This window comes from Mustela putorius, unplaced genomic scaffold (genome assembly GCF_011764305.1).
Source record: "Mustela putorius furo isolate JIRA1106 unplaced genomic scaffold, ASM1176430v1.1 tig00003875_pilon_pilon_pilon, whole genome shotgun sequence".
Classification (NCBI taxonomy): Eukaryota; Metazoa; Chordata; class Mammalia; order Carnivora; family Mustelidae; genus Mustela; species Mustela putorius.
The window spans coordinates 6,840,695-6,865,527 of record NW_025422026.1 but is presented as its reverse complement, the minus strand read 5'-3'; the positions used below and the strand labels follow the sequence as shown (position 1 = coordinate 6,865,527).

Here is a 24,833-nt window from a genome sequence, read left to right as displayed (position 1 = left end):
TAATCCCCATTCTGCAAATGTGGGTGTGTCTTCTGTAAGCCCTTCCGCGTTTAGCTGCACACAACTCGTAGGAGGCCACATCCCGACCCAGGGAGAGGGGTGGATTGGGGTTGGAGGGACACACAGGGGAACGGGACACAGGAGACACGCTCCCTTGGGGTTGGCTTAAAATTTCTCCCGGGTTGGCTCGGCTCCCGGCACAAACCACACCCCTTTAGGAGTCCCCGCCCTTTCTGCAGTCCTGCACCTATCCGCCGCGAGCCAGACTCCCAGCCAATCAGAAGAAGCGTTAGGCGGGCGCTGCGGATCGGCGAGCCAATGGGCAGGCAGCCGGAGCGGGGCTTGCCCGGGCTTGTGGGAGCTGCGGGCTGCTTGGACACCACGTGCGGGCGGGAGGACTCGCGCGGCGCCTCAGGTGATCTGGGGGACCCTGCTGGGGTCGGCGGGCTCGGGAGGGCTGGCGCGGCGTCTCCCCGGCCCCGGGGTCCGCGCGCGGTGTCCGCCTCCGGCCCGGGTGAGGGGGCCCCGGGGACCAGGCCGAGCGGCTCTCGGGGCCCGCGGGTGTGCAGGCCCGGCCCCGGGTGCCGCCTGTGCCGCGTCCCCGCCCTGCTCGGGGTTCTGAGGCCTGCGGGGGCGGCGCTGGGCGCTGGGCGCTGGGGCTCGGCCTGGCGGACTCGGCCCGGCCGCTGCGGCCAGCGAGTGACCACCGCCCGAGTCCCTGCCGGGCTGAGGCCCGGTCTCCCCCGCGGCGCTCCTTGGGGAGCGCGGGCGGCGGGGGGAGATCGCGCGGGGCTGCTGGGCTCTCCTTGCCTTGCCCGGAACTTCCAGTACCTCGCGGGGTGGGGGGATCGCAGCGAGCCCGGCTTTCTTAAATTCGGGCGCCAGTTGGTACCACGGCTCGGGGGGGTGGGGTCGTGCGCTCTGCAAAATGCAGCTTCTCAGCTCCCGTTCCCCAAAATGGCAGTTAGGACGGCGGCGGGGGGCGGGTAGGCCCGAGGATCGGGGCGTTTTAAACAGACGTTCTAACTGCTTTGGGGGGACCCCCAAACCTCGCCTCACCCTTGGTTTTAATTAACCCTCGTTTTGTGGTCAGGGGATGGTGACTTGGTCCAGGCCATCTAGCGTTTAGGGCCCGGGCCCCAAGAAGGGGGCCTTCAACCGCCTGCTGCCTCCCGGATCCCGCGGGTAACCCTGCCACCGCCGGCGACTGTGACTTCGGGGGTCCTCTGGGGACTCTGCTGCTGGAGTCCTTGCCTTAGGCCACCAGCCCCCACAGGGAGGCCCAGTGGCTGCTGATCCCTAGGGAGCTGGTTCGGGGCTGGAGGGAGATTTGAGCGTGTCCTTATCGAAGCTGTTGTGTTACTTGAGCCAAACTTCTCTCCGACCTGGCTGAGCTCCCTCCTGGGGCCCAGGACGGGCCAGACGTGTCCTCCATGATTAATGGCCGGTTCTGACGTGTGGGCAGGGTCAGGGCCTGAAGAAGAGGACTTGCTTTCATTGTCTCGAAACCCGAGGCCACTTTTTCTCAGGGAGCTTCACTTCTGGCTTTGAAATCTTGCCAGCGGGGTCAGGGAGGCCACCGGCCCTGCGCTGGGCTCAGCTCCTGACCTGCCGGGCCCGGAGCCCTCGCAGAGAAGGGAAGGGGCCCTGTTCTCCCCATTGCTGGGCTGGGGCAAACGGAGGTTCTGTGCGCGTCAGCTCTAATATGTGCCCTGCCCCAGGAGGATGTTGATTATAGTTACGCGCACTATTAAAAGGGAGAAGGCCTCTTGGGGAGTGGATGAGTCAGGATGGGTCACCAAGCCTGGCATCACCCAGTAGCTCCTCCCCTCGCCTCGTCAGAGTCCTCTCCAGCGCTCTTCCTGTGAGGCAGTAGGGATCCTGTTCCCCATCAGTCCCTGGATTATGCCCAGACTCTCGCCGCCTTCCAGAAGCAGTAGTCTCTCACCGTTCCCTCCACCCTGTCTCCTCACCCACGAACGACCTCCTTCTCCAGCGGCTTCTTCCACCAGCCTCCTGCCCTTTCACAGTGCGGACGCTTTGCCTCGTGGGCTTGGTGTCTGCAAGTTCTCTGATGGCCCTTCCCTTCTTGCGCTCCTGGCAGGTCTTCCCGACACCCTTCAGCAGGTCCCTCCACCGCCACCTTTCACTAACCTGGCATTTCTGTCTGTCCAGTACTCGGACCGCTGAGTCTGTCCTGAGGTCACTGCTCCCATCTGGAGCACCCTCTCATGAGAGTCTGATGGCCTCCTTTCCGCGTGCAGAGTTCCCTCAATTCCCCGTCCCCTCCAGCTCTGCCTTCCCCACAGTCCGACCGGTAGCAGCCCCGGCTTCAGCTCCCTTCACACGCCTCTGAAGAGGACCTGCTTGATGCCGGTCCGGGCAGGCTGTTGGGGGTGGGACAAAGACACAAGACACACATGTCTGGGTCCCCACCTTCAGAGCGCTGAGAGGTTGGTGCTCTGTAACTGTCGTCAAGCGCAGTGAGTTCCTCTGTGGTTGTGCCGTCTGGCCTGGAGGGGTGAATTTTCTTTGCTCCCCATCTAGATTGTCACTGTCTGGGGTCAGGAAGTCAGTGACTCCCGTCGGTGCTCTGGGACTCCCTCATGTGATCAGCAGAGATCAGTCTGGGGATCCCCACTCAAGGGCTTAGGGGAGGACCACCAAGGTGTGTGGTGGCCTTCCCAGAGTGGGGACAGAAGGTTAAGTGGTAAAAAGGGGGGAGGGACAGTTCCTCTGGCCGGGACCCACCTCGTGCTTTGCACCGCAGCGGCATCAAGCTTCCGGCGGGCCCCTCTCCCTCAGCCCTGGGTTCCTTCTCTTTCCAGCCTTTGCCCCTCATGTGGCCACCAGTTCCCCTCCCTGTCAACTGGAGGGTCACTGCTTCTTCACGCTGATTTAATCTCCTCCAGCCTGTCCTGCTCCCCTTTTACTTCTGACCCAGCCCTGCACACTCCCTGTGCTTTGTTTCTGTCTCTGCGTGGAAGCTAAGCTGCTTGGAGTCCAGGATCCGCCCTTGTCACTCTGTGCTCAGCACCTGGTGGGATAAAGGCTTGTCCCAGCAGGGCTTGCCGGAGGGTGTAGTCCGGAGCAGAGGTGTGTGAAGGGGCAGGCCTGTGGTTTGGGAGGGGCAGCGAGTCCTGGGCCCAGGCACCTTTTGCCTGGGAAGAGCTGGTTACTGACCTGAGGAGAGTCTTAGCCTCTCTGGGGAAGAGGGGGCGAGTAGTTATTGAGCCCCTGCTGTATGTAATGTTTGCAGAGCGCGCGTGTGTCGTATGGTCTCGTCTTCCGCAGGAAAGGCGGTGGGAGGGCCATTTCTCATGCGAGGAAGGAGAAGTGTAGCAGGTCAGGTAACTTCCAAAGAGCCCAGGGAAAGCCCACTCTGCCCACTGGGAAGTCCTGGTTTCCTGGGCTGCTGCATACGCACCAGCTGACTCAGCAAGTGAGTGACGCTTTCCAAGCCCCTCGCCTCGCTCTTGGGAAGCCGCTGGCTTTGTTGCGTGGGATTCGCAAACCCACCCAGATTCTGGACATTTCCAGTGTTCAGTGATGGAGGGAGCTGCACACAGTCCCTTCTCTGTTTCTCCTTTCTGGCAGCTGAGCAGGTTTCCCGGTGTCCCTCTGCCTGCAGTCTGTGGTGACTTAGCCACATGCCCGGCTACTGAAAACTCTAGATGCGGTTGTGATGAGTGAAGTAGAAAGTCCCTTAGTCAATTACCTTATTTTGGTCAACGCATACCCAAAACACACAACTATTGTGAGCCCCTTTTGAATTTTTTTCTCCAGTTTCTGAGGGTCTGTCCTTTCACAAAGGATTCTTTTTTAAAAAACTGGGATTGTGTTGCCCCGCCGGAGGGTCTGACTCCTGATCTCTGGATTATGAGTTTGAGCCCCACGCTGGGTCTCGAAATTACTTAAATTTTAAAAACTTAAAAATGGAATTTTGTATGTGTGTCTGTATATATTTGTATGTGTGTATATGTATACACACACACACACTCTGGTTCTGTAACCTTTATTTTCCCGTATCTGTGCCTCTCTAAAATATGTTGATTTTCCTGCACCTGGAGGTGAGCTGTGGCCTGGAGGCTGAGACGGTGGATTCTGGGTTCATGTCAGCTCTTGTGTCTTCCTACCTGAGCAGGTTACTTAACCTCTGTGCTCACCTGGGAGATGAGGATAATCATACTTGTTCAGGATTTGGGGACTATTTAGTGATTCCATGTAAACAGATTTTCCCCTGGGGGCTTGACTGAGTGCGGTGATGATTCAGCAGGGTCCTGGACTCCATGTGCAAGCCCAAGACAAAGAGTAGGGCTCTAGAATGGCGTGGCAGTGAGCGCTGTGGGGCCAGCCGGGCGCACCTCTCCCCAATACCCCCTCTCACCCTGCCTCTCTGCCTTGTGTGTTCCCTCTGCAGAGCGCCGCCCTGCTGGCAGATCACTCCCCAGACCGCACTTGCCCCCGAGCTCTGAGCCCACTGGGATGGTACCCCGGGAAGGCCCTGATTCTGTGCAGTGCCTGTGCCCTTCCCTGGCTAGCCTGCAGGCCAAGGATGCGCTTCGGAGGAAGCATAAGAGGAAGAGCCGACAGCACCAGCGATTCATGGCCCGGAAGGCGCTGCTGCAGGAGCAGGGGCTGCTGAACATGTCCCCAGAGCCGCGGTCCTCCCCACTGCCAACGCCGTCGGGGGCACTGCCGGGCCCTGAAGGCACCAGCGGCGGGACGCAGCGTCCAAGGAATGAATCAGGAGGTGCTTCATGGAGCAGGAAGCCCACCCCCAGGGAATCCGCGGGGCCCTGGCCCAGCAAGTGCGTGGCTATCGACTGCGAGATGGTGGGCACGGGACCCCGAGGGCGGGTGAGCGAGCTGGCCCGCTGCTCTGTGGTGAGTTACCACGGTGATGTCCTCTATGACAAGTACGTCCGGCCGGAGATGCCCATCGTGGACTACCGTACGCGCTGGAGTGGCATCACTCGGCAGCACATGCGCAAGGCCATCCCCTTCCAGGTGGCCCAGAAAGAGGTGAGTGCAGAGGCGGGGGCTTCTATGGGTACGTGATGGCCAGGGAAGGGCAGCCCTGGGTGCAGTTTTCTTCACTCACTAAAATGTTTCTCAGAGGCAGAATCATGCATAGGGAAAGGTGAAATTTTGCATTATTCGCAAATGGTGTCCTCATAGATCAGTTGTGTTGGAACACGTATTTTCCAAATAAGCATTACCGTAGAGCTGCTTAATGTTTCTGGGTTATTCTTGGGATTCGGTGAATTTGGGAAATACTGGTACACGTGCTCTTGTGTCCTCCTTTTTCACATGAGACATGGCCTAAGCGTGTTTTTCCCAGAGTTTGGAGATGATGCACAAGCGTGTCGCTTGGGAATAGCTGCAGCAGGGCGGGAGGCCTGCGGCCAACCCTTCAGCTCCTCGGTGCCTCCCTTGGCCTGGTTGGTGGGGCTCTGGGAACGGAACTGAGTCTTGCCAGCTCCAGCCCAGCCCATACAGAGTGTGCTTGATTCCTTCCCACCATGTGCTTGTTAGGGGGGGTGTGACTGGAGTGTGGTGGCGTGTCCCCACCTCGGAAGTCTAAATGGCACCTTCTTCCTCTGCTCTGCAAGCTGGGTTTAGTGATAAGCCGGACACGGCCGGCAGAAGCACTCCACGGGAGCCCACGGCAGGTGATCGGGAGAGCCAGGCTCGTTGCTGAGGGCTGGAGGCTGTTGCAGGCCTGGGGCTCTGGATGTGGCCTCCCTGGGGCCCGAGGAGGCTGCAGGCAGGGAAGAGAGACACACACAGTGCAACTGCTGAGCACTGTGCCAGAGAGCGAAGGTTTCCAGGCTGGGAAGTGGAGTCCTGCACGGCTGAGAGGCAGAGGGATAGAATCCTGGGGAGAGGGCCTGTGTCTGCTGCTGCTTTCGGCTAATCCCCAGGGCCCGTCGCAGTTCCACAGACGCTAGCCAGCGGGTCTCTGTTGATCACCTCCTGTGTGCTAAGCTTTCACTGAGCGGCGTCACTAGTCCAAGCAGACATGGTCGCTGGCATTTACGCTGAGCTGACTCGGAGGGCTGGCGGGGAGACTGTGCCAGCGCTGCAGTCTGCTCCACTGCGGGAGAGGGCTACAGGGTCCTCTTGTCACTGGGGCAGTGCTGGGGAGGCCTCCTGGTGTGGGAGCCGAGCCAGGCCACGAGAGAGTTGGGTGGGGAGGTCTCCCGGGCTGAGAGAGGAGGGCGGGCGCCAGCAGGACACAGTCGCTTGTGTTGACTCCGCTAGGAGACCCACTCCGTGCGTGATTTCTTGCGTGCCCGCAGCCACCCCATGGAGAGCGCTCTTCTGCTGGCTAAGAGGGCTGACTTGGGTCGCGGGGTGTAGCAGGTCCAACCGCTGGGCTTCGGACTCAAGGCAGTGTGGCTGAGCGTGGGGCTCGGGTATCCCCTCCCCACGCCGCCCCCCCTTTGCAGGGATCCACACCCCTGTGGTCAGGGCAGCAGCATGTGGCCTGGGCCTCCTAGACAGTGGGGCCTTCCCCTGTCCTCTGTCCGCTCACAGATCCTCAAGCTCCTGAAGGGCAAGGTGGTGGTGGGGCACGCGCTCCACAATGACTTCCAGGCCCTCAAGTACGTGCACCCTCGGAGCCAGACCCGCGACACCACTTACGTGCCCAGCCTCCTGCAGCAGCCCGGCCTCCACACTCGCACCCGGGTCTCTCTGAAGGACCTGGCCCTGCAGCTGCTACACAAGAAGATCCAGGTGCGTGGGGCGGGTGGCAGAGGGCTGGTGCGAGGAGGGACCCCGGGCTGGGCAGTGGCTGAGCCTCCACGCTGCTAGTCCTTCTCCCTCTCCACTGTGCAGGGGTCCTGGTAACTGTCCCGCATGTACAGGCCACCCTGGGTGTCTTCTCCACCAACCCTCGTCCCCAGTGGATTGTGACAACCGGCCACAGGCTTGCGGGCTGGGCTTTTCAGACCTGTCCCCCATGCAGTTCCTGGCTCTGTCCATGCGTGCCACGTAGAGCCCACCTGTGGCAGCCCGAGAGCCGGGGCCTTCCTCGGGGGCGGCCAGTAACATTCGCTTTCCTGAGTAGCTCCCAGGTACCCTATGTCCCAAACCTCACATACTTATTCCGAGAGGACGTGTTTGCGGTCAGCAGCAGAGCTGGGACCATGGGCGGTGACAAGGGCTGTCGCCCGCAGGTCGGCCAGCACGGGCACTCGTCGGTGGAAGACGCCACGACGGCCATGGAGCTGTACCGGCTGGTGGAGGCGCAGTGGGAGCAGCGGCAGGCCGGCAGCCTCCCGCCCCGTCCCGAGGACCGGGACCCGGACAGCAGCACGGACGTGGAGCAGTACATGGAGGACCAGTACTGGCCCGAGGACCTGGCCCAGGGCACCTGTGGAGGAACGGGGGAGCCACAGGACAGAAGGGAGTGAGGCAGGAGAGGCTCCCAGGTGGCCTCTGAATGGAGCGTGGGGAGCACCGAGGGGCCAGGAGAGCCCTGGGCACGTCGTCCCGGGTAGGGCAGGGTGCGGCTAGCCTGCTGCCGGGGTCCGGGGAGCTGGGACCATCTGTCCTCTCGGCTCCCTCCGTCCAAGGCTGTTGTGGGCACTTAACCCCACCCCTGTGGCCTGCTAATGGCACTTTATAGACACTATGAAAATGTCAGGTGCGCAGGGACCCAGCTGGGGGAGGACGCACGCCAACAGACCATCCCAGCTGTCACCCTGCCCCCATGGGTGGATAGCACCCCCGTGCTGTGCTATCTCAGGGTGATGTCTTCTCCCTGGGGTGTGAGCCCAGTGACTTGGGATACAGCTGTCTTCTCTTACTGTCCTTGTCTCGCCTCTTCCTCCACAGGCATTGTCAGATTCAGAACAAATGCGCCCTGAGCCTATAGAATTAAGGCCACTCTACGGGACGTTCCTTTCCTTTCTCTCCGAACTAGAACTTGGGCTGGCGCCACAGTAGGACCTTAGTGCTGGGCTGTGACAGACCAGCAGGGCCCCTCCAGACGCTTGGGGAGCTGGCACCAGGAGTCACCAGGCTCTGTTCCGAGGGCGGGGGGAAGCAGGAAAGCTTTGGGTGGAGACGCTGGTGTATTCATTTTGACCCGACTCAGGCAGGAGGCTCTCTTAAGCACAAGCCTGAGAAACAGCACAGCAGTCTGAGTTCTGGGACCCGTGTGGGACCCCCTACCCAGTGTGTAGGGGGGCCGAGTGCATGTGTCCCCTCGGGCACTTGGATCCACAGACATTGTGGTCATCGGATTGCCTACAGCTTGCCAGAGCTGTCTCTGTCAGGATCTCATCTGCCACCCCTCTTGCCTTCTTTCCCAAAGGGCAGTTTGGGAGTATTGAGGTTAAGCAAGAGCTCAGGTCCACACTGACCTTTGAACCCCATCTTTGCTTGCCACTTAATAGCTTTGGGACCTTGAACGAATATGAGACCTCACCCTTGAGCCCATTTCCTCCTCTGTAAAATGGGGCTAATGCCGTAGCCTACCTCATAGGGTTGTCCTGGGGGCCAAGTGCCCAGTGCTCAGCGTGGTGCCTGGCTCCCTTTCAGCCTCTTCTGGGGAACGCCTGAGCCCCCCCCGGGATTGAGACGGCTTGACGCTTGGCTGCCCCAGCAGGGGCGGGCTGAGGACACAGCGTGCAGGTGCCGGGTCCTCACTGCTCCCTGCGGCTGGGTGACTGGTATATGCTCAGCTTCCCCCTCTCTGCGTGCAGGAAATGACAGTGATTTTTATGTCAGTCTGATCGAAGCAGCAGGGCCAGGAGCTGAGAGACACTACTGAAACCACACTACTTCCAGGTTGCCTGTCCTCCGCTCCCTCCCTGTCTGCGGGGCAGGGAGCCAGCAGTGGCATTGACCTCTGCTGGCCTGGCTCCAGCGCTTTGTTCTGGAGTCCTTCAAAGTCTGTAGCTGGTGCCAAAGTCCCAGCCCAGCCGGGCTGCAGTTTCGATTCTTTGGGCTACAGACCGGAGGAAGATGAAACTGTTACCAGTGGGGAAACATACTGGGTTTAAGGTCAGCTTTGTTGTAAAACCATTTGTTCTAGAATAAAATGCGATTAGAAAAGTAAGCGAAGTGGTCCTTTCCTAATTCTGAGGCTGGGGTGGGAGGGCGGTGCTGGGCGCGGGATCTTGCTGCGTGCCTTGACCTTTGAAGCGGGGGGTGCTTTCCAGATGATGCTTTGGGATGTGACAACATTTTAGAGCTATGGAATTCATGTCATTTATTTTTTTAAATTTTACAACGGTCTTATTTGTGGAGCACAAAGTTTGTTTGTCCTGAAGCTCTGTTCCCACTTCTCAAGAAAATGTTTAGTTTTCATTGTGATAAAATTCACATAAAATGCCAGCTACCATCTTAACTGTTTCTGAGTGGCGTTAAGTATATATAGAGTGTGCTGCCAGTCTCCTGAGCTTTTTCATCGTGCAAAACTAAAACTGCTCATTAAACACGAACTCCCCACTCCCTCCAGCCCCTGGCCACCACCATTCTCCTTTCTGTCTCTCTGGATTTGACTAGCTACTGCACACGAGTAGAATCATACTTCCACATGCAAACGCAAGCACTTGGGATTTGCTTATTTCGCTTCGCAGATGGCCCTGAGAGTTCATTCATGTTTAGTGTGTGTCAGAATTTCCTTCTTTTTTAAGGCTGAACAGTCATGTGGACACATAGACCATTTTGTGGATCTCCGTGAACACTGGGGTTACTTTCCCCGCTTGGCGATGAGCAGTGTTGGTGTGAACGTGGGTGTACAGCGTCTTTGGGATTCTCCTTTTGGTTCCCGTGGGTGTAGACCTGGAAGTGAGACTGCTGGGTCATACGTGGTGGTCCTGTGTTATAAGTTTAGGAGGAAGCACCATACTGCCTTCCATAGTGGCTACACCAGTTTGTGTTCCCACCAGCAGCCCATAAGCTTTCCAATTTCTCCACATCCTCACCCACACTCATTACTTGGTTTGGTTTCTTGGTAGGGTATCCTAGTGGGTGTGGGGCGACAGCTCATTCTGATTTTAATTTGCATTTCCCTAACGAGTATTTCGACCTCTTTTGGCGTGTTTATGATCTACAGTTCATTTTTACTGTTTATATCTTTTTAAAAACGTAGTGATTCTGCTTGACCCGCACGAAGATGCTGACGTTTGCTGACGCTACCATCTGCCACCCAGGATTGAGAAATTCACACATGCGCATTTCGGAGCACAGGCCCAGCTGAGGCAAATGGACAGGAATTCAAAAGTCAGGGTGCCTGTAGGAAGTGGGGTGACCCACTGTTAGGAACCAGCCACCCGGCCTGTGCCCTGTACCTGGGGCCACACAATGGCAGCCTCTGTACTTTGTACAGTCATAAGCAGGCCAACTGCAACAGGACGACAGGACACATGTCTCATAAGGCTGAGATGTTTGCCCTGAGTGACTCACTTTCCTGCTGTCGCCTGACCTGAGATTGCCAGGGTGGTGTGGTCTGGCCAAAGGGTGAACCAATGACACCGTAGAAGCAGCCCCTCTAGGAGCAGCCCCTCCCCAACCTCCCCTCCACCTGGCTGGGGTCAGGGCTTCCTCCCCTGGGCTTCATGGTGCCTGTGTCGAACCTCAGTGCCCCCAATACCAGTGAAAAAAGTTCCACAGGACTCCAGGTGCTCCCACAAAGTGGGAGCAGGAACAGTAAATGGACAAGTAAAATCACGGTATTTCTGATGGCGCTGATTATTCCTGCAGGAGAAATCCAGAAGGGAGAGGAAGTCCAGTTTTAAATAGAGGCCAGAAAAGGCCGTGGTGGGAAGCCTAAGGAAGAGGGAGCAAACGGAGGAGATCACCTGGAGGCAGAGCTTTCCAGGTGGAGATGGAGGTTGGATAGCACAGGCCCACCCAGGCTCTGGGGACCAGACAAAGCCAGTGCGGTGGGAGGAAGTGAGAAGTAGTGGTGAAGGCGTGGAGAGGGGCTGACCTTTGCAGCGGGACCAAAGATAGAGACCTGATCCTGCCCTGTGGCCAAGAATGGGAGGCCCTGGGGGCAGTGGAGGGGGGGAGTCTGGGAGAAGGAAGCATGTGAATACACAAAGGCCTCGGGTTAGGTGTAAACAGTGATGCCAGATGAGATGGGGAAGGCTGGTGGAGAGGTGACAGGGTCCTGGAAACTGCAGGGGAGTTGAGGTTTGCTTTTTTTTTTTTTGGACAACAGGAAACCACTGTAGGTTCTCCAGCAAAGTGCTGTCCCAAACAGTGCACGAGATTAGATAAGGGGAAACGAAATCTCTTCGGGTTTGAAGGACAGTGTGGAGTAGGGTGTGAAGGGGGAGGTGGGAAGACCCGGGAGCCCACAGGCTGGTGGGGAGGGACCTCGGGGAAAGGCAGGGAGGGTGACCATGGAGCAGGCTCCGGACCCTGGGGCAAAGAACAGGAGTGGCGGGCGTGTGTTCTCTCTGGGACGGGTGGAGGCCAAGCAGGGTGAGGGCGTGAGATGTGTGGGGTCCTAAGGGGACTGTAGAAGCAGAAACCTCACCACCGAATCTCGAGGGGGTTACTTTTTCAATGCACTTTCGCAAAAAGTAACACATTCTGCTTCATCTTCTCCCTAAATCAGGGCATAATCCTTCATGCATTTGAGAAACAAGAAGTCCCCTAACAGTCCAAAGTCAAGCAAAAATTGCTCATTCAGGATGGGAACCCAAAATAATCTATCTCAAATTCAAGCCCATGGAACGACAACTGTGAGCTATGCCGTACCGTTTAGATGTATTTCAGGACTGGATTTCATGTTTGAGGTGAGGTCCGCTACAGTCAGACGTCACGTGGTGAAAACATCAGGGACCTGGGGAAATTCCTTTGTAAGCCACAAACCTTGGTGACATCTGGGGGAAATCAGATCCCACGGCTCAAAGCTTAAACCTCGTGCGTCTGGGGCAGGAGGCAAGAATCTCGATGCCAGTCCATGGTGACGACTTCCTCACTGAAAGCTGCTTCTGTTTTTGTCTCAGCTGTAACTCATTCATCTATTCGATAAATACCGAGGGCTCTGTGTGTTGTCAGGCATGGTTGTAAGAGGCCAGGGTTCTAGCCTGGGAGGGAGTGTAACCCCTGGAAGTGTGGCCAGGCTGGTTGGGGCTCTATTCAGGCTCTTTTCCTTGTCCTCAAACAGTGTCAGCCCAGCTAAAGGCAGAGCCCATTAAGGGCAGACAGATGGCAGGTTCTGAAATACCCCTGAGGCACTGGTGACTCTAGGGGCTCCCTCCCAGCTCGCCTTTCCTGGGTGGGGGGGAGGGTAGGCCGGCCCCACTTGCACCCAGCCTTTTCATGCCCTCCCTGTTGATAGCCGCAATGTCCCAAGAGCCAGGTCCCCCAGCTCCCCTTAGAGACGTCTCTAAGTATCAGGTTGGTCGTGGCCCCGGAAGTTGTGGGACATTCTGTGGTCCCCGATCCTGGGGATGTTTATTCTCTGGACAGACCGAAGGTGAGAAACGGAGAAAAGGTGTGGCAAGGCGCTGGCTTCTCATCACCCATCGTTTGAGAAGAGGAGGGCTCCGTGCACCTGGGTGTGTGGGGGGGTGCGGGCAGGGGCAAAGGTGACCTGTGAGGACAGGGAGGCTGGAGCAGCCCGGCCCACGTGCCCGGCCTCCGGCCCCTGACTTCGCCTGATAAAAACCAGAAACTGAAACAGGGTCGGGATTCCCGGTGTGAAGTCAGAGATGACTCACAGCTCGGAGGGACTGTAGTAGCGCAGAAGTGGCACCAGAGAGGCAGACGTGAGTTGAGGGCAGCGGAGGCGGGCAGGTGAGTGGGAGCCGGGGCGGGAGTGGGGGAGCGGTTGGCCTGCCCATCCCCGAGGACCCCAGGACTGCTGGGCTCCGGAAGCCGGGCGGGGTGGCAAGAGGCCCCCTTTGCCTTTTGCTGGGTGGTGTTCGTACAAACAGGGCAGAGGGCACAGGCTGGCAGGGTGGTGGCTGAGGACACCTGGGGCCACGGTGTCCTCATGTTGAGTTGTTGCCCCCCACCCGCCTCGCCTCCCCAGCACGTCTGAGGGTCCTGCTGAAACATGGCGAGGAGCACTGCGGTGGTGGCCATCGACTGCGAGATGGTGGGGCTGGGGCATGGCCAGGGGAGCGGCTTGGCTCGCTGCAGCCTCGTGGACATCAATGGCACGGTGCTCTACGACAAGTTCATCCGGCCTGAGGGGGAGATCATGGATTACAGGACGAGGTTCAGCGGGATCACACCTCGGAACATGGAGGCGGCCACGCCATTCGCCGTGGCCAAGCAAGAGGTGAGTAGAGAGCTGTCCGCGGGCCAGGCCGGACTCCCACACACACACCCATGTGCACACTTCTCGGGTACCTTCTCCGGGTGCCAGGTCTGCGACCTGTGACCCCAGATGTGGCAGGTTCCCCCACCTCTGTGTGAGGGAGCTCTGGGGCATCCCTGTGAAGACCTCCTGACCTCAGCCTTAGACTCACATCTGGGAGCGGCCTTCAGGGCATCCGATCCACCCTGCTGGCCCTGTGATGGGGGCACCTGGTCCCACCTGAGGTTCCCCATGGTGGGGTTCTTTTCTCTACCCCGGCTGCCCCTGGTCAGCCTCTCGGTAGGGAGCTCCCAGAGCTGGAGAACAGGCCTGGAGCCCCTGGACCGAGGGGAGAGCTTGAGCCCAACCCCATGGTAGGCCTTCCCTCAGCTCGAGGACAGTATGTGGTCCCGACATTTCCCACCCTCCCGGTTCACCTAGTTGTGATAACTTGTTTAGGTCCCAGTTTCTATTTCTGTTTCCGTTTCGCTGAATCACTAGAGGGAAAGGAAACTCAACCTCTCTTGCACCAGCTTTCGTCAATACTCGGAAGGTTACAAGGGCACGTAAATTCATGAGTCTCTAGGCCGCTGGGGCTTGGTGGGGGGCAGTCCCTGAGGAACAGAGAGGAACGAGGTCTGTCCTAGGTGCACACACCACACCCCAGGCTCCGGGCGCTAGAGAGAAACAAAACGTAAGCAGTAATAGTTCCTGTTTCCTGCTCACTGGCAGGCCGGAGCTCCCTCCCACCTCACGGGACAGCCGCCGGAAGGGTTCTCGGGGGCTGTAAACTCAAGATACAGCAGGGCCAGTCTTGAATCCTGGCTGCTGACTTAGGAGCTGAGTTACCTCGGGGAAGTTACTGGGGCAGCCGCTCTGTGTACCCAGTTGCCCACACCTGGAACAGAAACTGGGTATAAGAATTACAATTTCATAGGATTATCGTGAGGACTGAGAGCGCCCAGAGCCCCTGTGTAAGGACTCGAGAAAATGTTAGCTGTTACCATCGATCGTCTGTTATCCCCAAGTTAGAGATGCAGAAACTGAGGCCCGCTGGAACTAAGTGTATTGGTTTGCTGGGGCCACTGTAGCGACTTGCTGCGGACTGGGGGCTCAAACAGCAGAAATTCATCCTCCCACTGTCATGGAGGCTGGGGCGTGGGCAGGCTCGCTTCCTTCTGTGGTGCGGGAGGATCGGTGCCGCGTCTCTCTCCCAACATCTGGGGTCGGCTGGCCAGCCTGGCTGTGGCCTGGCTTACAGAGCCATCACCCCGTCTCTGCCTTCAGGTTTGCGTGGTGTTCTCCTTGTGTGCGTGCTTTGTGCCCCTGGGGCTCCTGTATGAGGACAGGCGTCCTGTTGTATTAGGGCCCTGAGGGTCTCTGCTAGTTACATCTGCAATGACCCGATTTCCAGATAAGTCACATTTTGAGGTCCTGGGGGCTAGGATTTCAACATGAATCAGGGTGGGGGACACACAATTCAACCCATAGCACTAAGTGATCCGCAAAGGTTCACGTAAGAGAAGGTGGTCAGGACTCGGAGCTCAGGCCCAGACCTCTAAAGCTGTGTGTCCAACGGGACCGCCGAGCCACATGTGGCTGTGAGCTCCCCAAAATGACTGGTCCAAACCGTGATGTGCTATCAATGTAAAATGCACACGGGACTGCAAAGACTTGTGTTAAAAAGTTCATAAAACACCTCAGTCGTTTTTTACATCACTGGCATGTTAAAATGATAGTATTTTGGAATCTTAGGTTCAACGAAACATGAAAACTAACTTCCCCTATTTTTACTGTTTTAAATATGGCGATTAGGTGATTTAAAATTACACATGTGGCTCACGTTATAAGTCTACCAGACAGCACTGGTCGTCTAGGTACTAAGAGGAGGCCAGGGAGCCCTGAGTCATCAGCGCAGTTCTGGAAAGACTCCGTGAGGCTGGTGGTATTCTCGAGAGATGGGAGAAGCCTGTGTCTGCAACCCAATGGGCCACAGAGAGCCATGGAAGATTCTTGAGCAAGAGCATGGCAGGATCAAACCCAAGTTTTGAGGAGACTAGAGTGGGGGCTGCTGTGGCGGATAGATGGTCGTGAGGAAAGAGATGTCACTGGGGATGAGTCAGAGCCCCTGGGGAGGCATCAGCAGACTTAGGACTGGGAAGAAAAAACTGTCAGGTTGGAGGAAGCCAAAAGGGAGTCACCAAACAGGGGAGGGCAGCATAAGGAAGAGGTGGGTTGGCTGTTCAGGGGTCGGGGGAGCCCAGGGTCATGGCAAGAGCTCCCCACACTCAGATCCCCATTGAGAGGCCAGGTGGACTAAAGATCCCCATCCTTCCTCCCCGTCCAGCCCCCCACCCTCTCGCTGGTAGAGCAGCAAAAAGGACAGGAGAGCCCAGAGCAGGGGACAGCAGGAGAGGAGGCAGCAGGGAAATCCTGCTCGCATCCCCTAGGCCTGGACACACAGCCAAGTCCCTGCAAGCCTTTGGTCCCCACCCAGATTTGGGGCAGAATGCTTGGAATCTCATTTGCAGATTGTGCTAGGCCCCAGGCTTCCTGTGTGTAGCTCGGAACCCTGCCCAGGGACTGCCCACTGAGCAGTCGTTCAGAGAGGGAGCCAAGAATCTATAGACCAGGTAGACCTTTGAACCACATCTGAGGTTTCTATTTCCTGTTCCGTCATTCACCGGCTTGTGTGACCTTTGGCAAGTTCTCGAACTTTCTGAACCTGTTTGCTCATCAGTGACGGGGCTGCTGATGTCTCTTCCCTGGCCCTTGGAGTTTGGATGGAGTGCCATAGCCTGTAGCCCGGAACGCAGTGCTGGGCCCACAGTGATGGTCACTAACTGTGCCCGTGGTGGGGGGAAGGGCAGACACCCAGATGATCGGTCTGAGTCCCCTTTCTGACTTCCCTTGAGCACTGTGGTCTTAGATTCTGGCTCTCATTTTCTGCCTGAACGGCAGGTAAGCTGTGCCAGAGGAACTTCCCCAGGCCTGGCTCAGATCACAGCTTCCCCATACCACTGTTCAAACACCCCCCATGGCTCCCCATTGCCCAATGTCCCTCAGCACAATATTCGTGGACCTCCGCACCCTACCAACCTGCTTTTCCTGCCTGCTTTCATGACTCAGTCTCTATCCAGCCACACCCGTACTCTCCCCGGCCCCCTGCCCCATGCTGGCAGGCCTTACCCCCCCCCCCCGCCCACCCTGCCCATCATCACCACCTCCCCACGTGGGGCCTCAAGTTCTCTTGCTGTGGCCCCCGTACTTTAAAGCTTGCCTGTCCGCACACCTGATCTGCCTAGTTCCACGCCGCTGCTGTTTACTCTGCCTCCAGACTGGGTGGTGTGCTTTGTGCACAGATGTTTGTGGGATCGGAGTTGAATTGATTTTCATAAAATACAGGTGTTCCGGTAGCTGTGTGGCACAAAGTTGCCTCCGCCCTCATGCCAGCTTTGGCTGCCAAGAAGCAGCGATTCACACCCAGCCGGGAGCTAGAGGGCAAGCACACGGTTGTTAGACGTGCATGGACGTGGATGTGTGTCCTCTGGTTTGTTGCTAAACTTCTCTGCGCCCTTTGGTAGGAGTGTCTGGGCCACGGGGAGGGGGTGAAGCAGGACAGGTATATCCAGCATCGTGTTCTGGCTCTGTTCTAAGCACTTGCCATGCACCCCTGCCTTTGCTCCCCACAGTAGCCCTGCAAAGTGGCTAACCGGCATTGCTGCCCCATTTTACAGATGAGCAAACTGGGGCGCAAGGCTGTGCAGGCGCTCCAACAAAGGCGTAGAGCGGAGACCCAAATCCTGGCTCCAGAATTTGCGCTGGGATATTCAGATCCCATCATGAACGTGTATCAATGTGTCATCTGAACGCTAGGTGGCCGGCAAATGTGAGGGACAGGGTCAGGCACCGCCTGTGCGTGAAGATGTGGTACAAGGCAACAGCTGTCCTTTGTTGCCACAAACAAGGACACAGAGGCAGCTCGATCCCACTCTGTCGCCCCCATGTGCTAATCCCAAAGTCAGAGACCGGGCTCACGGGTCCCAAGATATGCTGGGTTGGGGGCTCCCAAAGGGGAGAAGCCTATCAGCCATCTATCGGATGCCCCAGGGCTGGGGGACACCTCTCAGGTGAGCCTAGGGCTCGCCAGGCCTTGGTTTCATGCAGACAACTTACAAACGTTGCTCACCAACCTGTCTCTTCCTCCGACGGGAGCGGCGAGTGGGCCCGGCTCGCCGTGAGCCATAGACCAGCCCGTGGTGGCCAGCAGTGCTCTGGGGAGCCGGAAACCCCACCCAGTGCACCCAGGAAGGTTCCTGCCACAGGCCCCTGAGAATGTGCGTGGGATCCCACCACTCCCTTCTTTGTTTTGATTGTTTTGTAATGTGGTTTGATTACTTTCATAGTGGGAAGTTACTGCCTGGCATCTTCTGAAACCTCTAGGTCTGACCATCATCTAGAGCAGCAGTTCCCAGTGTGGAGTGATTTTGCCCCCCCCCCCCGCCAGGGATGTTTAGCAGTATCTGGAGACATTTCCGGTTGTCATAAATGGGGCAGGGGGCCTGCTACTGACATCCGGTGGGGAGAGGACTGAGATGGGGCTAAACCATCCTATAATGCGCAGGACAGCCCCTCCCCCCAGACACACACACACCAAAGAAGCACCAAGAGTGCCCAAGTTGAACAGCTGGTCTATAGAGCCCCACAGATCAGGCTGTCAGCCCAGGAGGAGACAGGTCCAGAGAGGGGCAGCAACTTACTTAAGGACACACAGTAAAGCTGTGATACAATTCGGGGTTCAGGTTCTGACCTCTCACCTGGTGGGCTAATGAATGCTGTTTTTTCTTTTCATTGTAATTTTTAATCACCTGTAGTGTATTTTTGTAAGTTAATGCTTTCTTAATGTTTACCCAGTCCACTGAGTAGCATCTACCCATGATCAGGATTGGGGAGGGATAATTTCATTTTTAGTTGGCAGACAAACCAGCTGAATCCCATGAAGCCTCTGGGTTTAGGAGGGAAAAGCAGCAGAAGGGAGGCTTTCTACAGCTGTTTCTCAGCTGCTGCCAAGGCCACCCGTGCTTGGGCCAAGTGCCCTGTTGGGGCCCTGCCACCGGGCCGGTGTCCCTGGGGCCTGGCCAGATGGAGGAGGATGGCTTCACCATCCAGGCTTCCCCCAACAGAAGCAGCCTTGCGGGATGCGGGCACAAGCTGGGGTGGGTGCACCTGCAGAGCCAGGCAGGGGACTGGGTGAAGGAGGGGACCAGGGCCATTCCAGAAGGTGACAGGAGGGCCTGGCCCTGTGGGTTTTTAACAAAGGTCCCAGGTGATCTTTCTCTGATCAGGCACCTCTGGGAAATACTTGGAGCGAGAGTGGGAATGCAGTGGCGTCCCTGGCCATTACTCCCCGCCATGGGACACAGGCACAGGCCACCCTGTGCCCCGCTTTCCCCGTCAGGAAGGTGGTATGATGACTCGAGCCTCACAGAGGCCTGTTTCTGCTTCAGAAAGTCCTCGCTGAGAGCCGACATGGGCACAGCATCCCCCTCCACGCCCTCCGACATTCCTGCTGCTGAGCTAGGTTCCAGCAGGTGGTGACAAGGACAACTTTAATGACAGGGACGGGGTCAGGCAGCTCCAGACACCTCACTGCAGCTCTCAACTCACCAGCCGTGTCCCCTGGGCACACCTTCCCATGTCTCTGGCCCCCAGTCCCCTCCTCTGTGGCAGGGAAATTGAACTCCTTGAGCTGAGAGGTGGTGCCCGGCTGAGGTGAGGAGAGTCCCTGTCCCAGGGCCGGTGACGAGAGCAGATGGGTGAATGTGTCCTTCCTCCTCCCCACTCGGCTCTCCAGGAATCTGAGGCTCTGCCCCCGTGTCCGACAGACCTGCCTCCTGACGCTGACTCAAGGCAGGTCCCACAGCCCTAAGGGTCCCCCAGCTGGCACCTTCCCGTGCCCAGGCTCTGGCAGCCCCCCACCTCCCTCCCCAGCTCTGCCTCAGGAAGTCGCCGGAGCCTCACCTCTCCCTGCCTTCACCTTCCCCCTGGGGAACCGAAGCCCACATATGGTCTTTGACCTGAGAGCACACAGCGAAGACCCGCTGTCTCTCCCTGCCCGGGGCCCAGTATCCTCGCCCTGAGAAGTCGCTGGCATCTTCCTGCCAAAGACATTCTTTTTCCCTGGTTTCCTCTTGCTACTGCTTGTCCTCTCCTTGTATATTGTCTTGTCGTGAGTTCCCTGCCTCCGGACCCTCGGGTTCCAGAAGTGACTAAGTTCCCAGGAAGCCACCAAGTCCCAGTGACTTGGTCCTCTTGGCTCCTGGGACCTGTGGATGCAGTTTCTGGGATGGCAGAGGGTCCCTCAGGGCTCTGTGAACTGGGCCCGAGCCAGCTCCTCACTGGGGGCAAAGAGGCCACATTGTTGAGGAATGTTAAAGGATGTCTGTGAGAAAGGGTGTGTGACCCCCGGCTGCCCAGTGCAGCCCTGCGCTTTCCTCCACACACAGGACTCAGCTGCTGCTGAGGTCGTGTGCCCTCAGCGCTCACGTGAGTCCTGGGTCAGCAGCAGTGGCACTCCGAATCCCAGATGTCCGGTGCTTCCCCGGGGGATGCCTTAGCCCATCGTGGTGTCCCCCCCGTCCAGCCCAGCTCCGTTCCTCCAGCGACCCTCCCCAGTCCCCAGGCTGACTGCGGGCTCTGTCCAGCGGTGGCCCGACAGCTGACAAACCACGGGAATGGGGGACGCGGTGATGGGTGGGCTGGTGACACTGCCCACTGATGACAGATGGACAGACCCCACAGACAGGTTGCCTCAGGTGTCCGAGCCTTGGCTTCCCCTCCTGTGGACTGGCCGCAGCAATCCTGTGGTGGCCAAGGGAGGGCACGTAATGCCCATGTGATGTCCCAGGAAGCCACTAGAAGCAGAAGCAGGGCACGGGAGGGTGTTAGCCAGAAGACGGGACAGAAGCTACTGAAGAGCTGACCAAAGAGGGGCCTGAGCCCTAAGCTGCCCCTCCAGTGAGGGCCTGATATGGTTTCGCCAAGGTCCCCCTCAAATCCTGATGACAGCCACAGTAAAGAAAGGGGACCGGCCCATGGGGCCTGAGGTAGGAGGCTGTCCACGGGGCCACCACGGGAACAGAGTCAGGATGGAGGCACCTATGTGGGTGCCTCGGGTTGTTCCCCCAAAGCTCGACTGCGTGGCTGGCAGAGGCCTGGAGCTGGCCTGCTCTGAGTGTGGCTTTGAAGGCTCACTCTGCCACTAAGTCGCTGGCTGTGTGACTGTCCCAGTTACCTAATGGTGCTTAGCAAATCACCTCCAAACATGGTGGTTCACAGAAGGTCAATATTTACTGTGCTCACACGTCTGCAATCTGGACCGGGCTTGGCCTGTGGGCTCAGGTGTTCCACAGGCCTGGAGCCGGAATCATCGGGAGCTTTGCCAGCTCACCTGCTGGGGCACCTCGGGCTCGGCTCTCCGCCTCCCTGTGCTCTCTCCAGCAGGTGGCTTCGGGGTAGCTTGGGGCTGCTGAGGGACTGGCCCCTGAGAAGTCAGAAGTCACATAGCCGGGCCTGTATTCATTTGAAGGGAGGGCGACTGAACTCCACCTTTGGAGAGCGGATGCGACAAGGGACCTGCAAACTTGCTTAAAATCCACAGAGGAACCCGGGGGGCAAATTATTTCCCTTTCTCCAGGCTTCAGTTTTTCTCCTCTGCAAAACGTCCATCAAGGACAGGCCTCTCTCCCAGCTCTGTTAGCTTCTTACGGTTCTGCTGTAAGGAAACCATAAGCCGTGTGGTTTGAGGTACCACGGACGTGTCGGCTCTCCGTTCCACAGGTCGGGAGTCTGGCACGGGTCCCAATGGCTGAAATCGAGGGGTGGGCGGGGCTGCGCTCCTTTCTGGAAGCTCCGCAGGAGGGTGCGTCTCCTTGCCTTTTCCAGCTTCTAGAAGCCGCGTGTCCTTGACACCTGGCCCCTGCCTCTCACCCCCAGGCCAGCAGCTGCCTGTCAGGCCCTCAGGGCAAATCACTGACCCCCCACATCTGAGGGCCCTCGCGATGATGTGGGGCCCCCGTGGGCCGTGCAGGCGATCGCCCTTCCTGGGAGGTCGTCTTCTACCTGAAGCCCGTCTGCAACTTTAACTCCCCTCTGCGGGGCAAGGCACCCGCATCTTTGCGGGGTCACTATGCTGCCTGCCTGAGTGAGGGTTATTGAAAGGATTAGACGACCTAACATGTGTGACGTACTCAGCCCGGCCCGTGGGACACGCTCAGCCGCGGCCACTGCTCTTCTCCATAGAAGCCACTGAAGGAGTCGGGTACTCCCCTTTGGCACTGAGCGCAACCACGGAGTGTGAGGAGGGGCCCGTCCAGTCTCCCCATTTTGTAGACGACAGGTTGGAAGCCCAGAGAGGGGGGGACAATGGGCTCAAAGTCCCACAGCAAGTTGAGGGGTGGGGGGCTGCTCCCTGCGGGTGGCCTCAGGCCCGCGCGGAGGACCCTGCGTGAGGCGTGGGCGGTGTGTCCTCCGGGCCAGATCCTGCAGATCCTGAGAGGCAAATTGGTGGTGGGCCACGACCTGAAGCACGACTTCCAGGCGCTGAAGGAGGACATGGTCAACTACTCTGTCCACGACACGTCCACTGACCAGGTGCTGCTGCGGCAGGCCAACCTGCTGTCCCAGAGGCAGGCCTCCCTCCGGCTGCTCAGCGAGGTTCTCCTCCACCGGCGCATTCAGGTGAGACGCCCCCCCCTTCTCCCCGCCCACCCCGCCACCAGCCTTTCCGCTTTTCCGAGCTTCAGAGGCTTCCTCCTCCCACAAGGCTCTCACTGCCCCCAGGGGCTCCAGAATCCCCACATTTGGCCCCAAAGATGCTCTGCCCCCCCCCCCCCCCCCCCCCCCAGCAAGTCCTTCCCCAAGTCCTAAGAGACCGTGGGCTCGCCAGCAAGAAAGCGGTGCTGGCTCCGGGCATCCCCAGCCCCTGGCCCCAGACAAGCACCAGAGTGTGGGAGCTCTACTCCAGAGCTGACCCCAGGACGCTCCGGGAGAGCGGGGATGACAGGCAGGGAAGGGAAGGCATCCCATGCAGGTTTTGTTTGGGTGCTTTCAACCTCAAGCCAGGTACTGCGTGGATAACCGAAGTTTAACCCCAGCGTGGGCCTCTGGGAAATCCCACAGACCTCAGATTTACCCAGGAAGGGGGGAGTCCAGAAAGCTCCCCTCAGGCATGGCTGCTACTGCTCCCAGGGCCCCCACCCCTCAGCATCTGTCACCTCCAGCAAGCCCCGGGCGAAGGCGTCCAGGTGTTGGTTCTCGCGAGATTACGGAGGTGGGCCGCACACTAGCAGTCGCAGCTGCATGTGGGGCTTTCCCTGGCCAGCAGATACTTACCAGCCCCTACTCTGGGCTGGGCTGGATGGGGTGCTGGAGACGTGCGGCTGAGCAGGGCTGGGCCCGCCCCATGCTTGAGCAACCCTTGGTGGGAGGGAGAGTGGCCCATTAGCCTGAAGGGGTGAAGGGTGCCTGGGCGGGGAGGAGGGCAGGTGTGCACGAGTCTGAAGGGTGAGCTCCAGCCTGAGGGAGGAGGCACCACTTGGCCGGGTGACTGGGAATTGTGTAGGTCGCCGGGAAGGGGCTTGAATTTGTACCCCTCCACTAGCCTTGTGGCCCATGGGACCAGGGACAGAATGGTCATCACGTGCATTCATGGAGGCGGCGCTTTAAAAACCTCGTTCTGACCTATTGTTTTAATATGGGCCCGTGCGGTGGGGCTCCCTATGTGTCGGACAGCAAGTGTGCCCCTCACCCCCACCCCGAGGGCACAGCCCGGCTCTCCGGAGGCTGGAAGTTGTGCTTGGCCATGCCTGGGCCTAGGGCCCCAGCTCCGGGGCTGACAGCTGAGGCCAGGCCTGCTCCAGCCACCTGCTGAGTCCAGGACCCAACTTGGTGCCCGGGAACCAGGGATTCAGCCCCACCGGAGCCCTCCCCCTGCGCCTGTGTTTACAGAGCAACCGCGCCGGACACAGCTCGGTGGAGGACGCCAGGGCCGCGATGGAGCTCTACAAGCTCTCCCAGCGGCTTCGAGCCCGCTGATGGCTGCCTGCTCGGCGAGAGGGGCTGGGGATCTGTTCGGTCCTTTCCGTCGGAACGTCCCCAATGTGGTCGTCTCTTCAAGACAGCAACCTCGTTGCTTTTGGAAAATGCATCTTTAGTAATAAAATAGCTCTACATTTTTTCTACTCCATCATTGGACACTCCTCTAGCCTTTCTCTGAGCTGGGGAAGGGTGATGGGCCCCAGTCTGCAGGTCGCTTAGAGGACGGTCAAGACCGAGCTGGAATGGGGGTGGGGTGGGGGACTGGGGGTATTGGTTTCCCAAATAATCTTGACTCCTGTGCGTCTAAGAAGCAGTTGGAGGAATCGAGGTGGCATGTAACTAAACTCTTGCCTCCGCCTCCCTTTTCCTCAGGCAGTGGCTCCTGGCTCAGAGGTCCGTTTGTGCCATCTTGAAATGGGTGCCACTGCTCTGAAGCCAAGGTCCGGAGAATGTGGTGACCTTCAGCAAGTCATCCCCCCCTCTTGTAAAACGAGGAAGCAAAGGTAGTGGATTTTGAAGTCAGAACTAGGATAGAGTCTTAGTAGCTAAAGTGAGTTACTGAACTCTGTGCCTCAGCTTCTCCACCTGTAAAATGGGAACTCTTAAAAAAAAAAAAGATTTTATTTATTTATTTGACAGTATTTGACAGACGCTTCACTGACTGAGCCAGCCAGGTGCCCCTAAAGTGGGGGAATTGTAATCATAGGGTTCTTGTCGCACACAAAGCTCCTAGCATCACGCCTGTCAGAGCTTAAACACTCACCTAGCAAACCTCAGTAATGGTTGGTTACCGTCTCCGATGCTCACTGATCGAGGAGACCCGGGGGAGAGCAGCTGTGCTCTGCCAAGGGAGCTGAACCCCGGAAGGGGGCATGCGTAGCTCGTGGGGAGAAGAGTCCACAGCAGAGCAGTGACTGCTCACTGGAATCAGCTGTAGAGTTATTTTAATCTGTGCCCGGTGTCTCTAGACACAGAACTGTCGGGGGGGGGGTGGGGGGAGATGGACAGCAGGTGACGCTGATCAGGCCCTCCACGGGGGATTCTGATGTCTAGATCCGTTGAGTCACCCTAGTTGTTTGTTAAGCAACCCCAGGCCCCAAGCACAATGTTCTCACACTGGACCGAGCATCAGCCTCACCTGGAGGGTGCTGGACCGCACCCCCAGAATTGCCAACGCAGGTCTGGGGTGGAGGCCCAGAATCTGCATTTCCTACAAGCTCCCCGTTGATCCCACTGCTGCTGGTCTCGACTGTGCTTCTAGAACCACAGCGAAGCATCGGCTGATGGTTGAGAGCCCCTGTCTTATCGTCGGAGGACCACGAGGGTAGGCTCCTACTGCCGGCCCAGCTGTGGCCCCTGCCATCTCCCCCAGCCGCCTGCTCATGCAGAGAGAGGTCCACAACCCTGAAGAACAGGCTCTAAATAGTCCCATGACATAGATGAGGGACTC

General features: G+C 58.2%; 2 protein-coding genes across 5 annotated transcripts; both read left to right on the top strand.

Annotated features, from left to right (window-relative positions):
• Positions 1-307: 307 nt before the first annotated feature.
• On the top strand, positions 308-9,076 carry AEN (apoptosis enhancing nuclease). Of its 3 annotated transcripts, none has more exons than XM_004763777.3 (4): positions 308-415; positions 4,421-5,025; positions 6,544-6,744; positions 7,188-9,076. In XM_004763777.3, the coding sequence occupies exons 1-4, from the start codon at positions 319-321 to the stop codon at positions 7,422-7,424; spliced, it is 1,140 nt and encodes a 379-aa protein (XP_004763834.2). In that variant the 5' UTR covers positions 308-318; the 3' UTR covers positions 7,425-9,076. The 3 variants fall into 3 exon arrangements, with proteins under 3 accessions (XP_004763834.2, XP_044923067.1, XP_044923068.1); XM_045067132.1 differs by lacking the exon at positions 308-415 and adding an exon at positions 447-3,040; XM_045067133.1 differs by lacking the exon at positions 308-415 and adding an exon at positions 3,061-3,442.
• A 3,541-nt stretch (positions 9,077-12,617) lies between these two features.
• On the top strand, positions 12,618-23,531 carry ISG20 (interferon stimulated exonuclease gene 20). Of its 2 annotated transcripts, none has more exons than XM_004763775.3 (4): positions 12,618-12,777; positions 13,016-13,267; positions 21,824-22,024; positions 23,294-23,531. In XM_004763775.3, the coding sequence occupies exons 2-4, from the start codon at positions 13,040-13,042 to the stop codon at positions 23,378-23,380; spliced, it is 516 nt and encodes a 171-aa protein (XP_004763832.1). In that variant the 5' UTR covers positions 12,618-12,777; positions 13,016-13,039; the 3' UTR covers positions 23,381-23,531. The 2 variants fall into 2 exon arrangements, with proteins under 2 accessions (XP_004763832.1, XP_044923070.1); XM_045067135.1 differs by having other exon boundaries at positions 12,619-12,749.
• The last annotated feature ends 1,302 nt before the right edge of the window (positions 23,532-24,833 follow it).